At 46.0% G+C, this 13,201-nt stretch overlaps 1 protein-coding gene across 1 annotated transcript in view; it reads left to right on the top strand.

Annotated features, from left to right (window-relative positions):
* Positions 1-7,434: 7,434 nt before the first annotated feature.
* B4GALNT3 (beta-1,4-N-acetyl-galactosaminyltransferase 3) overlaps positions 7,435-13,201 on the top strand; it is a 58,217-nt gene continuing 52,450 nt past the window's right edge. The window contains exon 1 of the mRNA XM_054281786.1: positions 7,435-7,576. Coding sequence (XP_054137761.1) covers positions 7,435-7,576 — 142 coding nt within the window. The remainder of the gene's footprint in view (positions 7,577-13,201) is intronic.

Raw genomic sequence — 13,201 nt, 5'->3', positions numbered from 1 at the left:
ATTCAGGTTTGTAAGACTGGGAGGAAGTATTGGGGGAAAAAGTATGTAAATGTTTAATTTCTTGGCTTCCTTACCAATATTCTTTAGACTTCAGGAAGACTGAACAGAATAAAATGACAGCATCCCTAATATATCTGCTAGTCTATCAAAATCCAAGTGCAGTTTGAACATGATTCTTAATGTCACTAGGCTATGAATACTTCCTGTGTGAGGGGGTGGGAGGGAAATCTCAGTAGTGTTACTCTGTAAATCCATTTTATTTGGAAGCGTGAATATTTTTCCAAGTGCAGGAAGTGCAAAGTATTGTACACACTCTTTCTGTGTGACATCACGTGGTCGTGTGAAATGTTGCCAAAACAAATGGGGACCTTCATGCCAAGAACTGCTTTCAAGAGCCAAGTGCTTCCTACCACTGACAGCTACCCTTTAAAATGTCAACAAAGCATTATTGGCATTTTCAAAGGGGTTTCCTGGGAGAAGTTCCACTATCTTAATTACTCTTTTTTTTTTTTTCCTACAGTTTTTGGGTAGAAATAAAAAAATAGCATTTACTTCCAAGGTAGATTAGCTTTTTTGATAACTGAAGTTAGTAATGTGTGACTTGTATCATTTTAGTACAACTAATGCCAGGTTATAAGTGTAGGACAGAATCTGAAAGATTTGTGAAATGTCTGCTTCTAAGATTATGGAGAGTCTATACTGCAGGATTAAAAGTTAGAACTGGACACATGTTCTTTTTGTGAGCCAAGATATTAAATATCTCTTGCATAACTGGGAGAAAAATGAGGAGCAGGGGAAACCTTATTGTGTAGCTTCAATTAATAAGGAAGGAGTGCCTACTTTTCAGATGATTCAGAGGAAGAGAAAAGGTTGTGCAAGAGCTCATTTTGTCTTGCATTAAGAAGATGGATTAATATGTGTCACTTGAAGACAAAAAACCCTACCAAAGGCCTCTCTATCCTAGCAGGGCAATGCTGAGCAACAACAAGTAGCCTGAACCTTAAATAAATTTAAAAAGGCATAAATTTTTAGTAGGGAGATAGTGCTTTTTTTTTCCCCCTTACTATAACAAACTAGGTATGGAAGTAACAAATTCTCCATCTCTATCTTCAAATCAAAAAATTACTTCACCTTTATTAACTTGTTTTAATAAGATACTGGGTTTGACCCATTAGAAATTAATGAAATATAATGACATGAGCTAACAGGAAATAATTTAGTGGCTCCTTCTGGCTTCAAACCTGTGATGTATTTATATGCAGTATTTGTTGGAGTTTTTTAGTTTTCATGCAGTTGCTTTAATTATAGGGACATGCTATGTCAGCTAACTCTGCACAGCAAGGTTATACAAGGTAAAACAAAACCAAAATAAAAATAATCTCTTGTGAATTTGTTATATCACAGTCTGCAGTAATTCCCAAGTGAACTGATGTGACTGTACTCAGGCAGACCAACAGTTCTCAGAGGTGTCAAAATAAGTCTAAACAGTAATGTGGTCTATGCTTGTATGCAGTGGCTACAGTTAAATTGCTTATGTAAATGGGATTATCATTTCAGAAACACATTTTACCACTGTGGATGGACTCTCTGGGCAGCCTGATATTCTGGAATTAAAATGTTTCTATGGAGGCCAGGAATTCTTTGATAATCAGATAGTATTTCTGAGTCTAGCTGGGAGCAGCATGCCTGTGTACTTTGTTCTGGTAGATCTGTTCATACTCATGCAAAGGGATGTTGTTCAGACTTTTAATTAAAGCTCACAAACACATTTAATTTAGAATGTGGTGTTTTAGAATGTGTTTTTGCCTGCTCAGTCAATATCTTAATAAAGGTGTCCTATTTGTCCCCATTCAAAGTGATATCATAAGTCATGAGTATGTTATGGACATTTTAAGAGATTTCTTTCTAATTTTTCTGCAATATTTTGCTTTTCTATTTTCCAGTTGCTTTAAATCGTAACTCTTTACTCCCTAAAGAGTTTTCCTTAAGTGTGCAAGTCTAGCTATAGAAGTATACACCTTCTTTAGTCTTCAGACTGGGATTATGCACCAAAACATTCTTGGACACAGTGTAGAAAGCGTGAGTGGTGGGAGCTGCAGTGATTCCTTTTGCTTGCTGCCTTTTTAAGGTTTTAGACAAAATGAGCAACATTTGGATTCTTAGGTTGCATCAAATATTAAGGACCTACTGTCCAAAACAAGCCGTCAGAGGTAACCAATATTTAACCCACTGGCAGGAAACATCTCTGCTATGACTGAAGTATTTGAGAGGAGTGTAGTGGATTTCTGGTGTCTCCCATTTAGCACCAAGGGAACTCTTGGAGAAAAGGCATCTTTGAATGTGGGGTAGAGTGACTGCCCTTCCAGCAAGCTCTAGAAATACAGCTTGAAAAACAAAGCCCTCAATAGGGCTGACTGTTCACTTCCCCTGACTAAATTGCATATTTTAAGAATGTGATGCTGTTGGACTGGGGACAGATGTGTAAATACAGATTATTTGGGTTTATTCAGAAAATCCAGAAGGGCTTTTAACACAGAAATGGTTCAATGTTAAAGCAAGACAATTATTAACTGCACAGGCATGAAGGGATTCACTCTTGGAATGGGTTTGATTTTAATAAAAAGCTCAGGATTTACCTTGGTGAGGCATGTCTGGTTTGTGCCAAATGCTCCTGTATTGATTCAGAGATCAAATTGCTTTTCTCTTACTGTAAACATTTCTGTCAGTATGGTGTCACTTCTAAACCATCCAGTACAACATTTTTTCCTCTTCAATCCTAGCTTGGGTGGACAGATGTCTACAGGGAATGCTGCTCATCTCTGTGGTCTGTAATGTCTCTGATAACATGACTATGATGCATCTTTGGGACTTCTCGAAAAGCAAGGATGATGAGCACAGCCACTTAAAATAGAAACCAAGTATTATTATGTTTAAGAGAGGGGAAGGAAGGAGTTATGCAAGACTAGACTGAAAACATGGATTTCCCAAATTCTCACATATGTTCATCTTTCATTATGATAAATATCTAAAGAGACTTTGCAAAGTCTCTTGAAAGTTCTCAGCTTAAAGTATAGAAAAACCTTTTTCAGGAAGTATCAAGAGATGGTTCTGATGTGCAAAAAAAGCAATTTAGGTCAACTCCTGGGGCAGGTCCTGAAATCAGGAAGTGTTCCTGGAGCACTGCATGAAGCTCATGTGAAAATGTGACCTCTTGCCAGCTGAAAGGGAAGGGAAAACATTTCTATGTAACTTTATCTGGACAGTGGGGACTTGAGAGCTAAGGAAGGAGTTAAGCAGTGGAAAGACACAATCATGAATGAGGCTTTGCATCCAGACAGCAAAGTTGGAGGAGAGCAATGGGATCCTGATCCTGTCAGTCAAAGTCATGGCTGTGTATACAGCAAGAGGAAATCACAAATCCCAACCCAGGCCACACCATACAAATCCTGGCAGTGTATCTGTATTGGTAAAATATCAGAATAAAACACATGAGACTCCATTTTCTTCATGGTGGAAAAAGCCTATTCTTTATTCATGTAACTCGCTTTTATACACTTTTACAAACCTTGTGTGGGATTCCTATTTGTTAGGAGCTTTCTTGCCAATTTATTGGTTAGTAAAAGCTATTTTACTTGTCCATCAAACCTCTCTCCTCTTAATTTGTTTACATATTTTCTTCACTGGTTCCCATGGGCTAGATTTAATGTTTATGCAGGTGCTGCTTGTTTTTCACCCAGGAATAGGTTGTTATATTAATGAACTGTTCACACCAGGATTGCTTTCAGATGGCAATTTGCAAATGCTGGCTTGACAAGGCTAGCCACTGATATAACAAAGTAGACCTGATGTTATGAAGCCTTTCGTTTATAATTTTTCTTCCTTACTGCACCAGTAAAATATGACCATGGCAGCACAACCCCTTGTATCAGCACCACTTAGCTGAGCAAGGAGGTCCTTGTGCTGATAGGATTTTAATTGTGGGACTGCACTGATTCCCTTACAGTGATGTTCAACTGCAGCATTGACAGGGATTTTTCTGGAATTGCCCCACTAGTAATGCCTTTTAGAGCCAAATCAAATTCTGAGGTGCCAAAAAGAGAAATAATAATGGGGAGCTGTGTCTTCAGAAACTGCTTATTCCTCTTAGAAGCACTTCTGCCTTTGAGCCAATTCTATGGAGAATGTTGAGATGAAGTCATTGTTTGTGCTTCAGAGCATAGCTGAGGTCAGGAAGAGGAGCATGGAGCCACCAGGGTGGGGAATTCTAGGGACAGTTGGGTATCTTTGGTGTGGAACTTGTAATTAGTGTTGAAAATTGCACAAGAAGAAAGAAGGAGCAAGTGGCAGATAATTGAACCTTTGGGGAACCTACAGAGAAACAATGTTGGCATGGAGCTAAAAGATTTACAGAACAGAGAAACAGTTGTTAGATAACTAGAAGCAAAAACATAACAAGAAGCAGAGATGCTCAGATGTAGCTAGAGAGGAGTGAGCCAGGAGGAACAGGAGATGTGCATTAAGTGCTGCACTTGTATCAAAGGCTGCTTTTATCATGAGGGAGCATAGCCAAAATAGAAAACAAACAGCAGCTCAAAGAAAGACAAAAAATACTCCTGGCAAAGAGCCAGTTTCTTTGAAGTGGATATTATGGGCAGGCTGGGAGAGATGTGTCCTGAAGGCAGCAGCAATGTCCAATATCCAAGGATGGTCCATCAGCAGTGCCAGCTCCTGTTGGAGTCACCTCCACACACCCTGGGCCCTGTTCCTGTCTCACCACCTCCAGCTCACCTGCTTTCCTCTCCCTGAAGGGCTGACCCCAGCACATGGCACACACTGAGGACAAGAGAGGTGGAGGGCTGGGCACGCACTCCTGTCACTTGGGATGCCTGGGAATCTGAAACTACAAGGCTGCTAGCAGACTTGAGATAAAAACAGTTATGTGAGGTCATTTTGAACATCACTGCCAGAATCTTATTCCTGAATATCTGTTCTTTCTGCAATGAATAAGTAGTCCAGAATAAGCTATTGAAGTTTATGACTTCACTTTTTATTACACATTCAGATTAATTTTGTTCCTTAAAACTGTTCTGCTGTAACTGTATTGTAATGGATATGATCATGCCATAGTCATTTCCTTAAGCTTTTTCTCCAGAGACAAGAGCTTTTCTGTATCACAGCACAGTTCCATCAAGAAGTTTGTTTCTTTAGAAGTTGACAATGCTACTGATAGCCTTTACTTTCACTTTTCCCTTCCCTCCATTTTTGTACAATGCTCACTAGAGAAAAATGTGTTTACTTATTTTAATATGCAGTTATTTTTCAGGCATAAGATTGTTCATTTAAGAAATGCACACAACTTTCTGAAGAATACATCATTCAATTCTCATTCTTTAAACAAAGTTAAATTTAGATCTGTATTTATTACACATTTTTCTTACTATTTTCTGCCTTTCTGGGAACACGTATAAAAATTTAGTTTATTTCTCTCATGCTGGATAAACCTCAAACTAACACACCACCAAAAGACTCTAACAGTGTCACGTCCCCATGAGAATCCTGCCTTGTTAAACTGCACAGAGTTTCCCATTTTTAGTTGTGTGTGTACTGGTGTTGTCTGGCTATTGGCAGCTCTTTCTGTTTACACTGGAGGAATTATCCCCCATTATTCAAGCTGATGATGGATGCGCATCTGTGGCCTCAGATGGGGTAGGAAGGAGGAACACAAGCATTGCATCCTCCAAAGCTGCACCATGGACCTCGTCCTAGGGAGGCTAGGGGAGCCCAAGGACAGAGCCACTCACCCAGGCTCCCTCACCATGGGTTTGTTTCCTGGGGGGTCTCAAGAAAAAAAGAAAGTACTATAATTTCATTAATTTTAAAAACCAACTTCAGCCTGAGAGCTTCTGTTCATGGTCCCACACAGCACAGGAGCTGCACCTGTGCAGGAGTGGAGCTGTGAAGGAAAACAGTTGCCACCAATGATCAAACAACACCCACATAACAGCTTTCATTTTTGGAAAAGGGTAGCTCTGGACTAGCTGCCAGTTAGCCTCTCAGGACTGAGGTGCAGAGTGACCGGGACCACCCCTGGGGGGCTCGGGAGTCCTGGAATGTTGCCAGAAATGTCTGGTGGCTGGACTTTGATCCCACACGGGAGACGACATCAGTATGAGGATAGGAGGATTTCACCGGGGTGAATGGTGAAGGGATAAGTTAATTGGAGTGTGAGACAAAGGGTTTAAGATTTCTGTACAGGTGGGTCTAAAGAAGTAAGATGGAGGAATTGGGGCGTGCCCTTCTCCTTCTTCTTCTTCTTCTTGGCCTCCATCTTCTGTGGTGATGTTGGCACTTTGGGATTGGTCCTTACCAAAAGTGCACTGGTTAATAAGGGTAGAGGGTATTGGAGAAAAATGATAAATATTGTATATGTAACTCCGAGTATAAAGATAAGTGACCGCCCCGGGGGCTCGTAGTGTGTGCCCATGGCTGACTGCTGAGCAGACCTCTGTCAGGCCAAGAGAAAATCTTTTAGATAAGCAATTAATAAACACCGAGACCGAGAAAAGATCTGAAGTCCCTTCTCGTCCTTTGGAGCGTGGGCTGCCCAAGGCCACCTCGGGCCTTTCCAGACCATCTAAACAGCCGGGAATCCGACAATGTACGTGCCAGATGTTATCTCTCATTTTCCTTCACCGAGGAGGAATGCAGTTTGCAGCCTCCAAGAGAGCTTGGTGATGTTAATGAAACCCACAGCATGGTGAGGACTCAGAAGTCACTTCAAAGTGTGCTTGGGACACATAATGAAGCAGCAATTTCATCCAGGAAAAGTCCTGGTGTTTGTGTAAACCTCTGACATCCTCTCGCTGAGGGGGCTGACGATGTAACATCGCATCCGCTCAGCCGCTTCAGAAAGCAGGTTTGGAGGCTTCACCAGCCCTCTTCCTCCTCACCGAGCCATGCACTTCCAATTACATACACCTGTTGCACCAGGTGAACGACACGGTAAATAGATTCAGCTGTGAATCCGTTGCGTGGATTCAGCTGTGTGTAGTACCAGCGTGAATTTGAATCGTCTCCTCTCATTCTACTTCCCTCCCTGCAGAGGAGTTACCGTCCCGCTCCTCACCGGCGGGATGCACCAACTCCAGCACCAACGCTCCTGGGGCACGCAGAGCGGCAGTGAGGGGGGTTCGGAGCTTCCACCGCCACGGAGGCGGCTTGGCGCGGCCAGGGCGGGCGCGGAGCCCCCGGGGCGGAGGCAGGTGCGGGGGGCGGCGGCAGCGCGGGGCCGGGGCTGCCCGCGGGGGCGGCGCTGCGCACCTGGGCCCGCCCCGCGCCGCGCTCGGCGGCAGCGCCGGGGTCGTGCGGCCGGAGCGGAGCCGGAGCCGGAGCCATGGCCCGGGGCGGCGGGGCCCCGGCGCCCTGAGCGGCGCCATGCGGGGCCGGCTGCTGGCGCGGCTGCGGCGCCGGAGGCAGCTGCGGCTGCTGCTGGCCCTGGGCGCGCTCGCCCTCGGGCTCTGGGCCGCCTACCTGGAGCTGGTGGCGGCGGCCGGCGGCGGGGCTGCCCCGGAGCGCAGTGAGTGATCCCCGGCGGCGGGAACGGAGGGGAAGGGAGGGAGCGGGAGGGTCCCGTCGGGTCCCGTCCTTCGCAGCCCCGGCACCCGCGGTCCTCGGGAGCCCCGCGGGGGTCGGAGCGCGGCTTTGGCCCCCGGGAGCGGCCGGGCGCTGGGGCTTCCCTTCCCTGCTTTTGGCCTTACCTTTTGCCTCTCATCCCCTCTCTGCCGGGAGACCTACCCAAAGCTGACCGTGCTGGAGCTATAGAGTCCGGAGCCGCGGCTTTGAGATGTCTCTCGTTCTTGGTGCGAACCCGTAAGGCAGCAGAGATGCTTTGAAGGCGGCTTTGATGCGAGGAGCAGGAGGGGATGCGCGCCCGGAGAGGCGCCCTGCCCGCCCGCTAACGGGCTCGCTCCTTGCGAACTCTGCCTGAGCCCTGCTGTGCTCCCCAAAGTGCAACGAGCTGCGCTTTGCTTTCTGAAATAGAGGAAAACTCTGTCAGTGCCGTTTGGCTTTTTGCCCTTCTCTTTTTTGAGTTACAGAAAAGTTTCGAATGGCTCATGGTTTGGTAAAAGCCTGTGATGTTGCTGCTATTTATTGAACCATGTTAGTACTCGGTACTAATCTAAATTGAAAGTATGTTTAACTACATATTAGTGCTTAACTGTTGATACTTTCCAGTATATTGGTGCTTTAATTATGTGTTATAAACCTCCTAATTTATACTCCCACGAGTCAGGCTTGGTTTCAGTCTTAAAGCTTTGGACTGTGGCTGTGCAAGGAGCACCATGAATGTCTACTCCCACAAAGTCCATTACAAGACTTCAGCTTGTATATTTGTTCTGTATTATGTATGATATTAAGGCTAAAAGCACATATTTATTGTTCCAGCAGTGTAACAGGTCTGATTTTTTTAGCTAGGATTAATCCTCTTTTTATGCTTGGTGGAATGAGAAGATGCATTGTCCTGTGAGTCTTCTTTCCATTACATCTTTCATGCAATCTCACCATACCTTTCACTGTACATCCCTTTGGCAAAACCCCACCAAAAATGCTTAGAGAAGAATTGTACAGGTGGGCAGAGGGCTCGTGTAGGAGCAAGGGAGAAAACAACTGAGAAGTATTTAAAATAGTGGTTATGAGGAGAGAGGGGCTGAGTCGGGTGTTTGGAGTTGCACAGCTGATGGTCCTTTCACTGCCAGCAGTGCAGAGGGAGAAGGAGGGTGAAGCAGAGATGTGCAGGAGAAAACAACTTTCTTAGTGAATTGGATTATTCCTCTTTGCTCTAAGGCAGGATTATTTTTACATCTCTGTTACAAAAAGTCATTCTGTTTTAAGACTGAAACTGGAAACAGTGAGATGACTGCAGTTCCTACCAACCAAAACAGAACATGAACAAAATAATTGCATTATATTAAAGTTCAGTTGTATAAAATTCCAGATTCTCTCAAATCCACCAGAGACAGTGCTGCTCATTGCAAACAGGAGGTATTTAAATGCTCCTGGAAAGGGTGGGAGGGTAAAATCCTCTGTCTGGCAGTTCCTCATGGCTCAGCATCACAGGGGGCTGTGGTCACACTGGGCACTTGGTGTCATGTTTTCTTGGCCTTGCAGCCAGAATCCTGGAACCTACTAACAGGAGGAAGGTTAATCTGTGACCTTCCCCACCCTTCCTCTTGCCCTGCTGCCTCTAAAAACCTGTTTTGTTTTAAGGGAAATCAGAAATCCGAGCAGAAGACAAATAGCATTTGTTTTGTTTTGGCTGTTAAAACTAAGTAATATTTTCTTCTTTGGGGAGAGGGATGGCTGTGTTTGTGACTCCATGTGGTGACTCTTTCCTGGATCCTGGGAAGCTGAGGAAGGGGAGTGACTCTGCAAGCAATTAATAGTTTTTGCCTTGTTTCTGCATTGTTTTCTGTTGCATGTCCCAGGTGGGAGCCCTACTGTAAGTCACTCCTGCGACCAACCAAGAACTGCCACCCCAACTTAGCTGATGCAACAGTTATTAATGATGAAATACAAAAGCTCTTTATTGGGCAATTTTTCTAGACAAAAGGCCAAAAGGCTCTTCCATTGGGGCCAGAAAGGTGAAAAGCTGTTGGGCTTGAAAGATCTGCAGGAGATCACTGTTTCCATCTCCTGTGCCTGTAATGGAGTTTCTTCTTGCCACTCTAAAAGGCATTATAGTACAGCCTGTGTATGGAAAGCCAAATTTGTTATTCTCTTTCCAGAAAAGTGAGTCTCCCTCTTGCAAAGCTGTAAGGACTCAGAGAAAATATTGCTCTTCCTCTCAGCCCTGCATGAGATGGAGCACAAGCCCCTGTGATGCCCCCACAGCATCCCTGCTCTCCAGTCTCTGTCTCAGAGCAAGTCTCCAGGCATGGTGGATCCTCCTGAGCTTTGTGCTCCTCTCCTTCTCTTACCCCACAGGTCAGTGTGTGCTGGAGAGAGCAGATCCACACCCAGGGGTGGGTGTTTGAGTAAGTGATGCTGAAAAATTGGGGCCCTGACTGTCCTCTCCTGAGGTGTGTGCAGGTCTGCTGTGCAGCAAAGTCAAGCAGGTAAAATAGTTTGGATAAAAGTGAATGAGGAGTTTAGGAGAATATCCTGTAATCATCAGCATCCATTGGCATTCATGATGCTTCATCACTATGTGCTGGGAGAGTCTCTGGCCTGAGAAACGCTTTGCTGTAATGTTCAAGTGGAAGGTTGTGAGGGATCAGCCTGAGGTGCAGAACTCGTGCCTGGTGTACACCGTGGCTTGGCATTTCTGTGTGCCAGAGCTGATTGGGAAAGTTGAGCTTTCAGGGAGGCTGGGATGGGCTGGACAGGCACAGAGGATAGTATGGGCTCTTGTGAGTGATGGCTTTCCTTTGAAGGTGATGCTGAAATGAGTAGTTGGTCAGGTAAAAGAAAATAACTTGGTTTTTTTTCCTTGTGATGTGAGTGTAGTAAGGTGATATACTCTTACATATTCTTTTCAGGGAGCCTTGTTGGCAGGACTGTTTGCTCCTGGGCAGGAAGGTGTTTCTGTTCTTGTGGGGTTTGCCTTCTGGTTCTTTTTTTTTTTTACATTGAGCATGTTTGGATGGTTTGCTGCTCAATAGGTGTTTATAGGAGTCTTAAACATGTTTACAGCTGAGTGAAGAGAAACAAGCAGCCTGCTGTGAGCTGAAGGATGGGCACACTCTCCTCACGTGGAATGTGGCCTGTTGTCATCCAAAACAAGTTTTAACAGGCAGAACACTGCCTCCCTGCCAGGAAACCCAGAGAGCTGGAGACAGTCTATTTGCTGCTGCTGCTGACAAGCACTAACCTCTCTGGAGTGGGCTCTCCACTAGGAATGCTTTCCTCATCTTTATGAGCTGCTACACAGCACACTTTGCTCCTGCTGGAGATGGGGAAACTTTATTATTTAAAGAGGTGTTGGGGAGGGAGAAAACACAGAGGTCTGGAGAGCAAGTCCTGCATCCTGCCTTTACTGCTGTTATTCAGGGCAGGGAGAGGTCTTTGCTCAGGGAAAACCCTCGTCCCAAAACACTGCCACTTCCCAGAGCTGCTGCAGTGCTGTTTGGATGGAAGAAGTGGTGGGTCTGACAACTCCTCCTGCTCCCTCTGTTTTTCTCTTCTGTGCCCAGCAGTGCCTCATCTTGCCCCCTGTGCAGAAGGGTATGACTGAGGGAGTGAGGCTGGTGTCAGTGGGCTGTGTTTGCAGAAAAATCTTGTGTCAGCACAGTGAAAACCCAGCCCCATCCCTGTAGAAACTTGGAGGTGAGGTCATTCCCAGCCATTGCTATGCAGAATGTGTTTTTTCTGCTACAAAGACCATGGTATTTCAGGAGTCTATAAATCATTTGGACTGATTGCTTTTATTGCAGGTTGTGCTCAGTGTCACACTGAGCCAGGCACAGGGAAGGTGTTCAGGATCAGGTTGGAATCCTGGGAGGTGCAGCTTGTAGGAACAAGGGGTTGGGGGCCCCTTTCTTAACCTGCCCTTCCCAGCTGCTTCGACTTACCCCCATTCCTCCACATTTGATTGTTGTGAGTAAATAGCACTGGGAGTGTGTTATCTTCCTATCTTGGATTGTGGTGGTGGTTAGTGTCTGGTTTAGGGTTTCAGACTGCTGCTTTGCTGACTCAGGAGTGCACATTCCCATTCTCTGAAGTGGAAAATAGGAGGGTTCAGAAGATACCAATAAAGAAGTCCTTACGGCAAGACTTCCAACTCCCCAGTATGTAGATCTTCACTATCCCTTTGCTTTCCCAGAACATCGGCTTCTTATTCCTTCGCCATGATGAGTTCTGACCTTCAGGCATCCAGGCCACTACAGAGCAGTGCAAATTACCCCAATATTGATGTGAATGGGCGGGTGAATGTGTTTGTGTGAGAAAAGTGTCTGCCAAAAGGTGAAGTTCGACATTTGATGTAATGTATCACCTTCCTCTTGTTGCCTGCGTGCACACACCCCCTGAGGAGCACACCTACACCTGCAGGTTCATTCCCATGCTCATGGCTGGCTCCTGCAATCCCTCACACGCCATCTCTCCTGCCTGGGCACGCACGGTATCGCTCTCCTGCTGAGCTCATTGCCCCCAGGATTCCTCACTGCACGTGGGGAGAAATGGGGCCAAGCGGTGTCTGAAGGGTGTATTTTCTCTCTGTGCGAGCTGTTTGCCCAGGTATCCCCCTCAAAATACACTCTGCTGAAGGGAATGTCTGTACCATGGAGCCTGGATGTGGTGTTTGTGTGCTTAGAAGGACATTGCTGAGGCAGCACCATTGCCAAAGCACATTGTGGGCCTGTAGCTGTGGAGGGAGGGGTGTCTGAAGTATTTACTCTCTGTGCAAGCTGTTAACCCAGGTATCCCCCTCAAAGCTCCCCCTCCTGAGGGGAGTGTCTGTGCCATGAGGCCTCCATGTGGTGTTTCTGTGCTTAGGAGGACACTGCTGAGGCAGCGCCATTCCCAAAGCACACTGTGGGCCTGTATCTGTGGGGAGAGGGATGTCTGAAGTGTGTATTTACTCTCTGTGCTGTTAGCCCAGGTATCCCCCTCACAACACCCCTGGGGAAGGGAGTGTCTGTACCATGGAGCCTGGACATGGTGTTTGTGTGCTTAAGACATTTGTGAGGCCTTTGCTCACAGGGCAGCACCATTCCCAAGGCACATTGTGGGCCTATGGCTGGGGGCAGAGGGATGTCTGAAGTGTGTATTTCCTCTCTGTGCAAGTTAATCCAGGTATCCCCTTGCTGAAGGGAGTGTCTGTACCATGGAGCCTGGACGTGGTGTTTGTGTGTTTAGGACGCTGGTGAGGCAGCACAATTTCCAAAGCTCATTGTGGGCCTATTGAAGTATGTTTTTCCTCTCGGTGCTGTTAACCCAGGTATCCCTCTCAAAACACCCCTGCTGAAGGGAGTGTCTGTGCCATGGAGCCTGGATGTGGTGTTTGTGTGCTTAGAAAGACCCTGGTGAGGCCTTTGCTCCCAGGGCAGCACCATTCCCGAAGCGCACTGTGGGCCTGTGCCTGTGAGGGGAGGGATGTCTGAAGTGTGTATATCCTCTCTGCAAGTTAACCCAGGTATCCCCCTCAAAGCACCCCTCCTGAAGGGAATGTCTGTGCCATGGAGCCTGGACATGGTGTTTGTGT

Source organism: Melozone crissalis, unplaced genomic scaffold (genome assembly GCF_028551555.1).
Source record: "Melozone crissalis strain CALT ecotype California unplaced genomic scaffold, PUWL_Pcris_2 ptg000033l_1, whole genome shotgun sequence".
NCBI lineage: Eukaryota > Metazoa > Chordata > Aves > Passeriformes > Passerellidae > Melozone > Melozone crissalis.
The sequence above is the reverse complement of the archived record's forward strand: the minus strand, read 5'-3'. Positions and strand labels throughout refer to the sequence as shown.